General features: G+C 42.9%; 1 protein-coding gene across 1 annotated transcript; it reads left to right on the top strand.

Annotated features, from left to right (window-relative positions):
* Window positions 1-431: 431 nt before the first annotated feature.
* Window positions 432-4,994, top strand: LOC311099884 (olfactory receptor 1500-like; the record flags this gene model as incomplete). Its single annotated transcript, XM_084140605.1, has 6 exons — window positions 432-578; window positions 1,160-1,212; window positions 2,313-2,534; window positions 2,725-2,841; window positions 2,948-3,145; window positions 4,736-4,994. The coding sequence occupies 6 exons, from the start codon at window positions 432-434 to the stop codon at window positions 4,992-4,994; spliced, it is 996 nt and encodes a 331-aa protein (XP_083996731.1).
* Between the last annotated feature and the right edge of the window lie 11,480 nt (window positions 4,995-16,474).

Genomic DNA, 16,474 nt, shown 5'->3' with positions numbered 1-16,474 from the left:
TGGTAAGACCAGGTAAGACTTAGTTTACACAGTATGTAGTTGTACCGTGTTAGGCTATACAGTGTGTGGGTTCACCAGGTAAGAGTTGATCTAATGGAGGGAACGTGAAACCAATATCACCTTTACAGTGCTATTCCTTGGATCATTCATTAGATTTTTGAACTGTATCTGAAGTAAAAGTCAAATGTATTCTATTTTATACACTTTCTTGTCATTTTCCCACCAGTTAAAATAATTGTATTCTTAAAAAAAAGAAATATAGAATTACATTAAAAAAAGACAATTTAACTTGTTGGATAATTGCCTTTGTACTGATGCTGCTGTACACATCATTGCAATGTCTCAACAGGTGAATAAAAAAACAGTAATGTATTTATTTCCACAGATTATTTACGAGCCAGGAGGAACCACTGATAACACCACCAGTCAGGATGAGTTCCCTGACTTCTGACCCTAACCAGACAGAGAACATCGACACCATTATCCGACCCCCTTACTTCTTCATCAGTGGTTTCATAGACATCCCCCACATTAAGTACTATTACGTCTTCCTCTGCTTCGTATACATCGTCTCTCTGGTTAGTCCATAACTCTGCTCCAGGCTGTTGCTAACTAGCTGTGGTCCAGGCTGTTGCTAACTAGCTGTGGTCCAGGCTGTTGCTAACTAGCTGTGGTCCAGGCTGTTGCTAACTAGCTCTGGTCCAGGCTGTTACTAACTCTGGTCCTCTGTAGCTCAATTGGTAGAGCATGGCGCTTGTAACGCCAGGATAGTGGGTTCGATCCCCAGGACCACCCATACGTAAAAATGTATGCACACATGACTGTATGTCGCTTTGGATAAAAGCGTCTGCTAAATGGCATATTATTATTATTAAACTAGCTGTGGTCCAGGTTGTTGCTAACTAGCTCTGGTCTAGGGCGTTACGTAAGGCCATCATCAGCTAGTTGGTCCACCTGATAAGCTAGAAAAGGTTTCACTTTCCTATCGAAAGCACACATGTATATATTTTTAGAGCTTAAGAAAACCTGATATACTGTAGTGTCATTTCAGCTGGGGGCCTATAGCGCCACCCGTAGTCAACGTCTAAATGCATTTACCTGTATTTCCATTTTAGGTCATGGTTTCTCCTGTGTGTGTGTGTGTGTGTATTGGGTCTAGGTGGGCAACACCTTCGTCATGATGGTTATCTACGTGGACAGCAGTCTCCACAGGTAATCAGTCCTCTTTTATCTCAGTGGTAATAATACAGCATAATACTACCTTTATTGGACATTATATCTTTTTTCAGTCCCAGTACCCAACCAGATGAATGACAACACACACAACACAGGCTGGAGCAGCACTCTCTGGCTGCTAGTTCACTCCTTTTAGATTCCCCCCCCCATCAGCTCGGGATTTGAACTGTATCCCTGGTTACCGGCCTGCCTCTCAATAAAGCTTCTGAATGAAAACCACCAGTAGGTCCAGCTGGCTGGTCTATAGTTGATTCTGAATAAAAACCACTAGTAGGTCCAGCTGGCTGCTCTATATTTTATTCTGAATAAAAACCACTAGTAGGTCCAGCTGGCTGCTCTATATTTTATTCTGAATGAAAACCACCAGTAGGTCCAGCTGGCTGGTCTATAGTTGATTCTAAATGAAAACCACTAGTAGGTCCAGCTGGCTGCTCTATAGTTGATTCTAAATTAAAACCACTAGTAGGTCCAGCTGGCTGGTCTATAGTTGATTCTAAATGAAAACCACTAGTAGGTCCAGCTGGCTGGTCTATAATTGATTCTAAATGAAAACCACTAGTAGGTCCAGCTGGCTGGTCTATAGTTGATTCTAAATGAAAACCACTAGTAGGTCCAGCTGGCTGGTCTATAGTTGATTCTAAATGAAAACCACCAGTAGGTCCAGCTGGCTGGTCTATAGTTGATTCTAAATGAAAACCACTAGTAGGTCCAGCTGGCTGGTCTATAGTTGATTCTAAATGAAAACCACTAGTAGGTCCAGCTGGCTGGTCTATAGTTGATTCTAAATGAAAACCACTAGTAGGTCCAGCTGGCTGGTCTATAGTTGATTTTAAATGAAAACCACTAGTAGGTCCAGCTGGCTGGTCTATAGTTGATTCTAAATGAAAACCACCAGTAGGTCCAGCTGACAATGCACATTACAGATGACAGTGTACAGATATTTAGGATCTGCACATTTTGTCTACCTCTTCACTGATTGATTGTATTTACCTTCTCTGTAATTGTCTATGTCCTGTGTCTATTGCACAAATAACATTTCCCCATGGAGATAATCAAGTCACGATCTTACCTTTCAGCCCCAAGTACATTGTTGTGTTCAACCTGGCCTTCGCAGACGTGTGTGAGAGCACAGCCCTGGTCCCCAAGCTCCTGGATACGTTCCTGTTCAGCAGACAGCTCATCTCCTACAACCAGTGCCTCACTAGCCTCTTCTTCATCTTCCTCTTCCTCAGCATGCAGTCCTTTAACCTCACCATCCTCTCCTACGACAGACTGGCGGCCATCTGCTGTCCGCTCAGGTCTCAGATAATACATCAAATCAAATAATTGAATTAAAATACAATTTCAAAAGGCCTACATAATTGCCCCTTGTGGGATAAATAATGTATTTTGAATCAAATTGACTGCTTTCACTGACAATTCAACCTCATATATGAATACACTGCATCTAAAATCCTTATTAACAGCTTCTTTCCACTGTCCATATAGGTACCACATGATGGTGACTCACAGGTCCATGCTCCAGCTGACAGGTGCTGCCTGGGCCCTTGCTGTGTTCATGGTGTTGCTGGCTGTGTGCCTCATCACCCGACTCTCCTTCTGTAGGTAGGTGGCTGAGAAGGTGAAAGGTTACCGGGCTGGGTGCTGGAGAAAAATAAATGATCATTTGATCACTGTAACATATGGACACTGAAGATGTATTGTATTGTAGGTCTCTGGTGATCAACAGCTACTTCTGTGACCACGGTCCCCTGTTCCGTCTGGCGGCCCCCTGTTCTGATGTGGTCCCTAACATAGTGATGTCTTATCTCAACCCCTGTATAGTCCTCTATCTCCCCATGGTATTCATCATATCATCCTACATCTGTATCACACATGCCCTGTTCACCATCACACAGCCCCAGGACAGGTGAGAAGTAATACTGATCAGAGTCAGATAGTTAGCGAGATATTTTGTTTATATAACTAAATATATAGCTCTGATACTGATTGTTGTGCTGTCTCAGAAATACACTACATGACCAAAAGTATGTGGACACCTGCTCGTCAAACATCTCATTCCAAAATCATGGGCATTAAAATTGAGTTGGTCCCCCCTTAGCTGATACAACAGCCTCCACTCTTCTGGGAAGGCTTTCCACTAGATGTTGGAACATTGCTACAGGGACTTGCTTCCATTCAGCCACAAGGACATTAGTGAGGTCGAGCCCTGATGTTGGGCGATTAGGCCGGGCTCGCAGTCTGCATTCCAATTCATCCCAAAGGTGTTCGATGGGGTTGAGGTCAGGGCTCTATGCAGGCTAGTCATGGTCTTCCATCTCGACAAACCATTTCTGTATGGACCTCGCTTTGCGCACTGCAGTGGAGGCTGCTGAGGGGAGGATGGCTCATAATAATGGCTGGAACGGAGCAAATGGAATGGCATTAAACACATGGAAACCATGTGTTAGATGTATTTGATACCATTACCCCTTTTCCGCTCCAGCCAATACCAAGAGCCAGTCCTCCCCAATTAAGGCGCCACCAACCTCCTGTGGTGCACTGTGGCATTGTCATGCTGAAACAGGAAAGTGCCTTCTCCAAACTGTTGCCACAAAGTTGGAAGCACAGAATCGTCTAGAATGTATGCTGTAGCTAAGATTTCCCTTCATTGGAACTAAGGGGCCTAGCCCGTACCATGAAAAACAGCCCAAGACCATTATTCCTCCTCCACCAAACTTTACAGTTGGCACTATGCATCTGCCAAACCCAGATTTGTCAGTCGGACTGCAAGATGGTGAAGCGTGATTCATCACTCCAGAGAACGCGTTTCCCCTGCTCCAGAGTCCAATGGCGGCTAGCTTTATACCACTCCAGCCGACGCTTGGCATTGTGCATGGTGATCTTCGGCTTGTGTGTGGTTGCTCGGCCATGGAAACCCATTTCATGAAGATCCCGACGAACAGTTCTTGTGCTGACGTTGCTTCCAGAGACAATTTGGAACTCGGTAGTGAATGTTGCAACCGAGGACAGACAATTTTTATGCGCTTAAGCACTCGGCTGTCCCGTTCTGTGAGCTTGTGTGGCCTACCACTTTCTTGCTGAGCCGTTGTTGCTCCTAAACGTTTCCACTTCACAATAACAGCACTTACAGTTGACAAGGGCAGCTCTAGCAGGGCAGAAATTTGACGAACTGACTTGTTGGACAGGTGGCATCCTATGACAGTACCACATTGAAAGTCACTGATCTCTTCAGTAAGGCCATTCTACTGCCAATGTTTGTCTATGGAGATTGCATGGCGGTGTGCTCGATTTTATACACCTGTCAGCAACAGGTGTGGCTGAAATAGCTGAATCCACTAATTTGAAGGGGTGTCCACATACCTTTGTATATATTGTATGTTGTTAGAGTGATGGACTTCTCTCTCCCTCTCTCTCCTTCTCTCTCCCTCCTTCTCTCTCCTTCGCTCTCTCTCCTTCTCTCTCCCTCCTTCTCTCTCCATCTCTTTTTTTCCCTCAGAATCAGAGCCGTGAAGACGTGCACCTCACACCTGATACTCGTAGCCATATTCTACCTGCCTATTAATTTCACCTTCCTCCTTCACCCAATCATACCAACCAACGCCCGGATCATCAACCTCTCCCTGACCTCGGTGCTGCCACCCATGCTCAACCCAATCATATATGTTCTGAAGACAGAGGAGTTTAAGGAATCGGCCAAGAAGCTGCTTAGTACAAGAGGAGCCCAGAGAGCTGTGGCGCCGGTCCAATCAACATGAAGTGTTCAACTTTATTTATATATCTATTTGACTTGTTTTTTATTGATATTCTGTGTAAGATAGTGTATCTGCCAAAGTGAATAATTGTTGCTTCACTTAAATGAGAAATATTTTTTTTCATCCAAATGAAATATTGTCTTTAAAGCCATACAGAAAATGTCATAATAAAAAGTCTGGATAAAACCCTAATAAAAATCGAATTTATTTATAAAGCCCCTTTTACATCTCAGTTGTCACAAAGTGCTTAGCAAGCAGAAATAGAAGCAGTAGAACCAGAAGAACACCCTAGAGTTGAAGAACACCCTAGAGAGGAAGAACACCCTAGAGAGGAAGAACACCCTAGAGAGGAAGAACACCCTAGAGGAAGAACACCCTAGAGAGTAAGAACACCCTAGAGAGGAAGAACACCCTAGAGTTGAAGAACACCCTAGAGAGGAAGAACACCCTAGAGTTGAAGAACACCCTAGAGAGGAAAAACACCCTAGAGAGGAACCAGGCTCAGATGGGAGGCCAGGGGTAGTTGTTTGGTGGTGCATGCTACTATAGTATAGTATAATTACAAATATTTGTAATTTCTATACAACCTATACGCTATTAATAATAAAATATAGCTAACAGTTGTCTTGATGATTCCATTTTCGAAACAATGACATTTCAAGGACATCTCATATAGTACCAGGGTTGACCTGTGTGACCTGTTGACGCCCAGGTGAGTGCTCATCCCTGTTGTCTAGAGAACCTACTAATGGATACCTGTATGTCAGCCAACCCCTCCATGAGGACTTCACCATAGAGATCCTATAACCGGGGATCGAATTGAGGGGGTATGTGGGGGCAGACCCGTCGCCACACCTCAGTCTTAAGGGGGGCATATGAAATGTAATGAAATGAAAATTCCCTCAAGTGGGGGGGGCACAAGCATTTTTTTGGGGCGGGCCCATAGCGACGGGTGTGTGTGGGGGTAAGCCCTACCCTTGGTTTGAAGTCTAAAAGCATCGTCATAGATCGCTTCAGATAATCAGGATGCATTTTTCCCCCTTCAATATCTTAAGCTAACAAGAGGTATGCTTTTTGCCCTTTTCTTTAACAAGTCGTCAAGTTAATTATAATAATAATAATAATAATATAATAATAATATGCCATTTAGCAGACACTTTTATCCAAAGCGACTTACAGTCATGTGTGCATACATTTTTACGTATGGGTGGTCCCGGGGATCGAACCCACTACCCTGGCGTTACAAGCGCCATGCTCTACCAATTGAGCTACAGAGGACATCCAAAGCAGTCTGATTACACCTGACTTGAGATTTGTATTTTATTTTAATTCTATCTTGGTCATAGACCTAAGCCTCCCAGGATTCCAATGACCAATTAACAGCTGCTTTTACAAAAGATAACTCCCCAGGGGTGCCTGCCCACGGACCGCCCCCTATCCCCTCCTCCCCGAAAATAGCATGCCCCTTCTTAACTTTTAATAATTCAACCTCTGCCCATAACTCTGTCCTATGTAATTCAGTGTTTCCCAATCCTGTTCCTGGGGACCCAAAGGGTGTACATTTTTGTTTTTGCCCTAGCACTTACACACCTGATTCCACTAATCAAAGGATTGTTGATGAGTTGATGAGTTGAGTTGATTAGTTGATGAGTTGATGAGTTGATGAGATGATGAGATGATGAGTTGATTAGTTGATGAGATGATTAGTTGAATCAGATGTGTTAGTACTAGGGCAATAACTAAAATGTGCACCCTTTGGGTTCCCAGGACCAGGATTGGGAACTACTGATGTAACTCTATGGGCTCCATTACTGGCCAGCAGGTACAGATGATAGAGTGTATCAGACTGCTGTCTCTGCCCAGTATCCACACTAGACCTGGGCTACCAGGTCCACCATATCAACTTTACATCACACTAGACCTGGGTTACTAGGTCCACCATATCAACTTTAAATTCACACTAGACCTGGGTTACTAGGTCCACCATATCAACTTTACATCACACTAGACCTGGGTTACTAGGTCCACCATATCAACTTTACATCACACTAGACCTGGGCTACCAGGTCCACCATATCAACTTTACATCACACTAGACCTGGGTTACTAGGTCCACCATATCAACTTTACATCACACTAGACCTGGGTTACTAGGTCCACCATATCAACTTTACATCACACTAGACCTGGGTTACCAGGTCCACCATATCAACTTTACATCACACTAGACCTGGGCTACCAGATCCACCATATCAACTTTACATCACACTAGACATGGGTTACCAGGTCCACCATATCAACTTTACATCACTCTAGACCTGGGTTACCAGATCCACCATATCAACTTTACATCACACTAGACCTGGGTTACTAGGTCCACCATATCAACTTTACATCACACTAGACCTGGGTTACTAGGTCCACCATATCAACTTTACATCACACTAGACCTGGGTTACCAGGTCCACCATATCAACTTTACATCACACTAGACCTGGGCTACCAGATCCACCATATCAACTTTAAATTCACACTAGACCTGGGTTACTAGGTCCACCATATCAACTTTACATCACACTAGACCTGGGTTACTAGGTCCACCATATCAACTTTACATCACACTAGACCTGGGTTACCAGGTCCACCATATCAACTTTACATCACACTAGACCTGGGTTACTAGGTCCACCATATCAACTTTACATCACACTAGACCTGGGTTACTAGGTCCACCATATCAACTTTACATCACACTAGACCTGGGTTACCAGGTCCACCATATCAACTTTACATCACACTAGACCTGGGCTACCAGATCCACCATATCAACTTTACATCACACTAGACATGGGTTACCAGGTCCACCATATCAACTTTACATCACTCTAGACCTGGGTTACCAGATCCACCATATCAACTTTACATCACACTAGACCTGGGTTACTAGGTCCACCATATCAACTTTAAATTCACACTAGACCTGGGTTACTAGGTCCACCATATCAACTTTACATCACACTAGACCTGGGTTACTAGGTCCACCATATCAACTTTACATCACACTAGACCTGGGTTACCAGGTCCACCATATCAACTTTACATCACACTAGACCTGGGTTACTAGGTCCACCATATCAACTTTACATCACACTAGACCTGGGTTACTAGGTCCACCATATCAACTTTACATCACACTAGACCTGGGTTACCAGGTCCACCATATCAACTTTACATCACACTAGACCTGGGCTACCAGATCCACCATATCAACTTTACATCACACTAGACATGGGTTACCAGGTCCACCATATCAACTTTACATCACTCTAGACCTGGGTTACCAGATCCACCATATCAACTTTACATCACACTAGACCTGGGTTACTAGGTCCACCATATCAACTTTACATCACACTAGACCTGGGTTACTAGGTCCACCATATCAACTTTACATCACACTAGACCTGGGTTACCAGGTCCACCATATCAACTTTACATCACACTAGACCTGGGCTACCAGATCCACCATATCAACTTTACATCACACTAGACATGGGTTACCAGGTCCACCATATCAACTTTACATCACTCTAGACCTGGGTTACCAGATCCACCATATCAACTTTACATCACACTAGACCTGAGCTACCAGATACACCATATCAACTTTACATCACACTAGACCTGGGTTACCAGATCCACCATATCAACTTTACATCACACTAGACCTGGGTTACCAGATCCACCATATCAACTTTACATCACACTAGACCTGGGTTACCAGGTCCACCATATCAACTTTACATCACTCTAGAATTGGGCTACCAGATCCACCATATCAACTTTACATCACACTAGACATGGGTTACCAGGTCCACCATATCAACTTTACATCACACTAGACCTGGGTTACTAGGTCCACCATATCAACTTTACATCACACTAGACATGGGTTACCAGGTCCACCATATCAACTTTACATCACTCTAGACCTGGGTTACCAGATCCACCATATCAACTTTACATCACACTAGACCTGAGCTACCAGATCCACCATATCAACTTTACATCACACTAGACCTGGGTTACCAGATCCACCATATCAACTTTACATCACACTAGACCTGGGTTACCAGATCCACCATATCAACTTTACATCACACTAGACCTGGGTTACCAGATCCACCATATCAACTTTACATCACACTAGACCTGGGTTACTAGGTCCACCATATCAACTTTACATCACACTAGACCTGGTTTACTAGGTCCACCATATCAACTTTACATCACACTAGACCTGGGTTACTAGGTCCACCATATCAACTTTACATCACACTAGACCTGGGTTACCAGGTCCACCATATCAACTTTACATCACACTAGACCTGGGTTACTAGGTCCACCATATCAACTTTACATCACACTAGACCTGGGTTACTAGGTCCACCATATCAACTTTACATCACACTAGACCTGGGTTACCAGGTCCACCATATCAACTTTACATCACACTAGACCTGGGCTACCAGATCCACCATATCAACTTTACATCACACTAGACCTGGGTTACCAGGTCCACCATATCAACTTTACATCACTCTAGACCTGGGTTACCAGATCCACCATATCAACTTTACATCACACTAGACCTGAGCTACCAGATCCACCATATCAACTTTACATCACACTAGACCTGGGTTACCAGATCCACCATATCAACTTTACATCACACTAGACCTGGGTTACCAGATCCACCATATCAACTTTACATCACACTAGACCTGGGTTACCAGGTCCACCTTATCAACTTTACATCACTCTAGACCTGGGCTACCAGATCCACCATATCAACTTTACATCACACTAGACATGGGTTACCAGGTCCACCATATCAACTTTACATCACTCTAGACCTGGGTTACCAGATCCACCATATCAACTTTACATCACACTAGACCTGGGTTACTAGGTCCACCATATCAACTTTACATCACACTAGACCTGGGTTACTAGGTCCACCATATCAACTTTACATCACACTAGACCTGGGTTACCAGGTCCACCATATCAACTTTACATCACACTAGACCTGGGCTACCAGATCCACCATATCAACTTTACATCACACTAGACATGGGTTACCAGGTCCACCATATCAACTTTACATCACACTAGACCTGAGCTACCAGATACACCATATCAACTTTACATCACACTAGACCTGGGTTACCAGATCCACCATATCAACTTTACATCACACTAGACCTGGGTTAGCAGATCCACCATATCAACTTTACATCACACTAGACCTGGGTTACCAGGTCCACCATATCAACTTTACATCACTCTAGAATTGGGCTACCAGATCCACCATATCAACTTTACATCACACTAGACATGGGTTACCAGGTCCACCATATCAACTTTACATCACACTAGACCTGGGTTACTAGGTCCACCATATCAACTTTACATCACACTAGACATGGGTTACCAGGTCCACCATATCAACTTTACATCACTCTAGACCTGGGTTACCAGATCCACCATATCAACTTTACATCACACTAGACCTGAGCTACCAGATCCACCATATCAACTTTACATCACACTAGACCTGGGTTACCAGATCCACCATATCAACTTTACATCACACTAGACCTGGGTTACCAGATCCACCATATCAACTTTACATCACACTAGACCTGGGTTACCAGATCCACCATATCAACTTTACATCACACTAGACCTGGGTTACTAGGTCCACCATATCAACTTTACATCACACTAGACCTGGTTTACTAGGTCCACCATATCAACTTTACATCACACTAGACCTGGGTTACTAGGTCCACCATATCAACTTTACATCACACTAGACCTGGGTTACCAGGTCCACCATATCAACTTTACATCACACTAGACCTGGGTTACTAGGTCCACCATATCAACTTTACATCACACTAGACCTGGGTTACTAGGTCCACCATATCAACTTTACATCACACTAGACCTGGGTTACCAGGTCCACCATATCAACTTTACATCACACTAGACCTGGGCTACCAGATCCACCATATCAACTTTACATCACACTAGACCTGGGTTACCAGGTCCACCATATCAACTTTACATCACTCTAGACCTGGGTTACCAGATCCACCATATCAACTTTACATCACACTAGACCTGAGCTACCAGATCCACCATATCAACTTTACATCACACTAGACCTGGGTTACCAGATCCACCATATCAACTTTACATCACACTAGACCTGGGTTACCAGATCCACCATATCAACTTTACATCACACTAGACCTGGGTTACCAGGTCCACCTTATCAACTTTACATCACTCTAGACCTGGGCTACCAGATCCACCATATCAACTTTACATCACACTAGACATGGGTTACCAGGTCCACCATATCAACTTTACATCACACTAGACCTGGGTTACTAGGTCCACCATATCAACTTTACATCACTCTAGACCTGGGCTGAACACATTATTTGAACAGAGATATGGTGCCTTAATTAGTCATAACTTGTTTAGTTGTTGTGTCCTTTATTTAACTTTCAGTCTCTTGTTCAAGTGAGCCCTGGCTCTTGTAATAGGGAGTCATTTTATCATGACATCATCTGCATATTCTTGACTCGTTGTTCTCTCTGCATGATCCTGCAAACATACCAAGTTAACACAGCAGACCAAGAGTGTATCCATCCATCCATCCAGATTCCTGGACCATGGCTTACGAGCAGTCAGTCCTAATCTCTAACAATGCTACATTCAATCGCCAGTCATATTTCTACATCAACAGTTTCGAGAACATCCCTCACTTCAAATACTATCATGGTGTTCTGTGTCTGGTCTACGCTATGGCGGTCCTGGCTAACCCCATCATGGCTGTTATTTACCTGGAACCTCCACACAACCAAGTACATTGTTAGCGCCAACAACACGAATATTCTAATGTCACATAACTCTTTGCATAAATGCAGAATAATTTCTTAACAAAGGGACCAGAGATGCTATTTTAGCAATGGCGCTGGTCCTATGAATCTGTTCACTTTCAAGAGTTTTCTCACCGAACGTGAATATGACGCTGTTCTAACCTCTGTTATCTTCAACTTATGTACGTCGTATTCTTCTACCTGGCTGTGACAGACCTGTTTGAGAAGCAGTACATCTCCTACGAGGTCTGTCTCAGTAGCATGTGGTTTGTCTATTTCTTCACGACTCTCCAGTCTCTCTCTACAAATATCCAACACAATCTCACACTCAATTCGTGGAAATATATACAAAAAGTATTTCAGCATATTTTGTGCGTTTTTCTGACATTTTTGTGTGGTTTAATTCGTATGAGAATACACACATTTTTGTACTAATTAACTCGTAGCAAAATACAAACATTTTTGTGCAACTACTTTCATAGGAAAATACATTTTGGAGGGGGGCAAACTTCAGAAAAATATTTTGAAAGTTATTGGAGCAATGCATTTTGGCCAATGGTGTTCTACACTGCCTTTTTTGTGTCCCACATTTATTTATATATATATATATTTTTTTTAACGTGTTTTCCACACTCTTGGCATGTTCTCAACAAGCTTCACCTGGAATGCTTTTCCAACAGTCTTGAAGGAGTTCCCACATATGCTTAGCACTTGTTGGCTGCTTTTCCTTCACTCAGCCGTCCGACTCATCCCAAACCATCTCAATTGGGTTGAGGTCAGCGGATTCTTAAGGCCAGGTCATCTGATGCAGCGCTCCATCACTCTCCTTGGTAAAATAACCCTTACACAGCCTGGAGGTGTGTTGGGTCATTGTCCTGTTGAAAAACAAATGATAGTCCCACTAAGCCCAAACCAGATAGGATGGCGTATCGCTGAAGAATGCTGTGGTAGCCATGCTGGTCAAGTGTGCCTTGAATTCTAAGTAAATCACAGACAATGTCACCAGCCAAACACCCCCACACCACAACACTTCCTACTCCATGCTTTACGGTGGGAACTACACAAGTGGAGATCATCTGTTCACCCACATCGCGTCTCACAAAGCCACGGTGGTTGGAACCAAAAATCTCCAATTTGGACTCCAGACCAAAGGACAAATTTACATCGGTCTAATGTCCTTTGCTCATGTTTCTTGGCCCAAGCAACTCTCTTCTTCTTATTGGTGTCCTTAAGTAGTGGTTTCTTTGCAGCAATTCGACCATGAAGGCCTGATTCACACAGTCCCCTCTGAACAGTTGATGTTGAGATGTGTCTGTGCCTTGAACTCTGTGAAGCATTTATTTGGGCTACAATTTCTGAGGCTGGTAACTCTAATGAACTTATCCTCTGCAGCAGAGGTAACTCTGGGTCTTCCATTCCTGTGGTGGTCCTCATGAGAGCCAGTTTCATCATAGCGCTTGATGGTTTTTAAGAAACTATAAAAGTTCTTGAAATGTTCCATATTGACTGACATTCATGTCTTAAAGAAATGATGGACTGTCATTTCTCTTTGCTTATTTGAGCTGTTCTTGCCATAATATGGACTTGGTCTTTTACCAAATAGGGCTATCTTCTGTATACTCCCCCTACCTTGTCACAACACAACTGATTGTCTCAAATGCACTAAGAAGGAAAGAAATTCCACAAATTAACTTTTAAGAAGGCACAACTGTTAATTGAAATGCATTCCAGGTGACTACCTCATGAAGCTGGTTGAGAGAATGCCAAGAGTGTGCAAAGCTATCATCAAGGCAAAAGTTGGCTATATAAAATATATTTTGATTTCTTTAACACTTTTTTGGTTATTACATGATTCCATATGTGTTATTTCATAGTTTTGATGTCTTCACTATTATTCTACAATGTAGAAAATAGTACAAATAAAGAAAAATGAGTAGGTGTGTCCAAACTTTGGACTAGTAGTGTATGTACCATTTGTGTTAAACTTGTTAGCTAGCTAGCTTTGCGTACTCCCGCTAGCGGTAACGTTAGCATTACCATTGTCATCCAGAATGCATTACTATTTAGGATGCTTATTAGTGATTAGCATTTGTTAGCATTTGTCTGTGGTGCTAGGCTATTTTCGGTTGTAGATCTCTCATGCTTATTATGTTGTTTTATAATGTGTAGATATCTATTTCTATTTATATCTACATTGCTCTATTGTTTTTTGTGCATCTATCATGTGTTTGAGTCCACACTGTTTAGTTGTTGACCTGCAAATAGGCATATTTTTCCCATACTGAGCTATAGCCTAGGTTCTCCTCTTTCCTTTACAGAACCACAATTAGTATCAAAGAGAGTGGTGTTGTATGTGTGTGTGTGTGGATCTTCGTTAAACCTTGAATTGAAACTACTGCTTCCTCATGTTCTGAACGGACACCCTGTGGTGGTTGCCCCGGGCCTGAAATCCAGCACCTAAATGTTTTATCCCTTTTTATTGGTCCTTCGAATTCATAAACAACCCATATTTTTCAGTGACCATCAGGTTCTTGAACACCTCCCTGACCAAGGCCCTTCTCCTCCGATTGCTCAGTTGGGCCGGGCGGCCAGCTCTAGGAAAAGTCTTGGTGGTTCCAAACTTCTTCCATTTAAGAATGATGGAGGCCACTGTGTTCTTGGGGACCTTCAATCCTGTCTCGGAGCTCTAACGACAGTTCCTTCGACCTCATGGCTTGGTTTTTGCTCTGACATGCACTGTCAACTGTGGGACCTTATATAGACAGGTGTGTGCCTTTCCAAATCATGTACAATCAATTGAATTTACCACAGGTGGACTCCAATCAAGTTGTAGAAACATCTCAAGGATGATCAATGGAAACAGGATGCACCTGAGCTCAATTTCCATTTTAGAATAAAGCTGTAACGTAACAAAATGTGAATACTTTCCGAATGCACTGTAGAACGAGTATGGACTATGATCAATTAAACCATATCAATGCAGTTAAACAGGTTAATGTAAAATAATGAATTATGTTGGCTTACACTTATGGCACTTCCAAGGCCGTTTCATTATGATTTTTACGGTCGTGTCAATCATGTTATATACAGTGCCTTGCAAATGTATTCATCCCCCTTGGCGTTTTTTCCTATTTTGTTGCATTACAACCTGTAATTTAAATGGATTTTTATTAGGATTTCATGTAATGGACATACACAAAATAGTCCAAATTGGTGAATTGAAATGAAAAAAATTACTTGTTTCAAAAAAATTCTAAAAATAAATAATGGAAAAGTGGTGCATGCATATGTATTCACCCCCTTTGATATGAAGCTCCTAAATAAGATCTGGTGCAACCAATTACCTTCAGAAGTCACATCATTAGTTAAATAAAGTCCACCTGTGTGCAATCTAAGTGTCACATGATCTGTCACATGATCTGAAAGGCCCCAGACTCTGCAACACCACTAAGCAAGGGGAACCACCAAGCAAGCAGCACCATGAAAGCCAAGGAGCTCTCCAAACAGGTCAGGGACAAAGTTGTGGAGAAGTACAGATCAGGATTGGGTTATAAAAAAATATCAGAAACTTTGAACATCCCACAGAGCACAATTAAATCCATTATTAAAACGTTTTTTTTTGGCACCACAACAAACCTGCCAAGAGAGGGCCACCCACCAAAACTCACGGACCAGGCAAGGAGGGCATTAATTAGAGAGGCAACAAAGAGAACAAAAATAACCCTGAAGGAGCTGCAAAGCTCCACAGCAGAGATTGGAGTATCTGTCCATAGGACCACATTAAGCCGTACACTCCACAGAGCTGGGCTTTACGGAAGAGTGGCCAGAAAAAAGCCATTGCTTAAAGAAAAAAATAATCAAGCACGTTTGGTGTTCGCCAAAAGCGGGAGACTCCCCAAACATATGGAAGAAGGTACTCTGGTCAGATGAGACTAAAATTGAGCTTTTTGGCCATCAAGGAAATGCTATGTCTGGCGCAAACCCAACACCTCTCATCACCCTGAGAACACCATCCCCACAGTGAAGTATGGTGGTGGCAGCATCATGCTGTGGGGGATGTTTTTCATCAGCAGGGACTGGGATACTGGTCAGAATTGAAGGAATGATGGACAGCACTAAATACAGGGAAATTCTTGAGGGAAACCTGTTTCAGTCTTCCAGAGATTTGAGACTGGGACGGAGGTTCACCTTCCAGCAGAACAATGACCCTAAGCATACTGATAAAGCAACACTTGAGTGGTTTAAGGGGAAACATTTAAATGTCTTGGAATGGCCTAGTCAAAGCCCAGACCTCAATCCAATTGAGAATCAGTGGTATGACTTAAAGATTGCTGTACACCAGCGGAACCCATCCAACTTGAAGGAGCTGGAGCAGTTTTGCCTTGAAGAATGGGCAAATATCTTAGTGGCTAGATGTGCCAAGCTTATAGAGACATACCCCAAGAGACTTGCAGCTGTAATTGCTGCAAAAAGGTGGCTCTACAAAGTATTGACTTTGTGGGGTTGAATAGTTATACGTGCTCA

Source organism: Coregonus lavaretus (assembly GCF_964263955.1).
Source record: "Coregonus lavaretus genome assembly, chromosome: 24".
In the NCBI taxonomy this organism is placed as follows: Eukaryota; Metazoa; Chordata; class Actinopteri; order Salmoniformes; family Salmonidae; genus Coregonus; species Coregonus lavaretus.
This window is presented reverse-complemented; position numbering and strand designations above follow the sequence as displayed.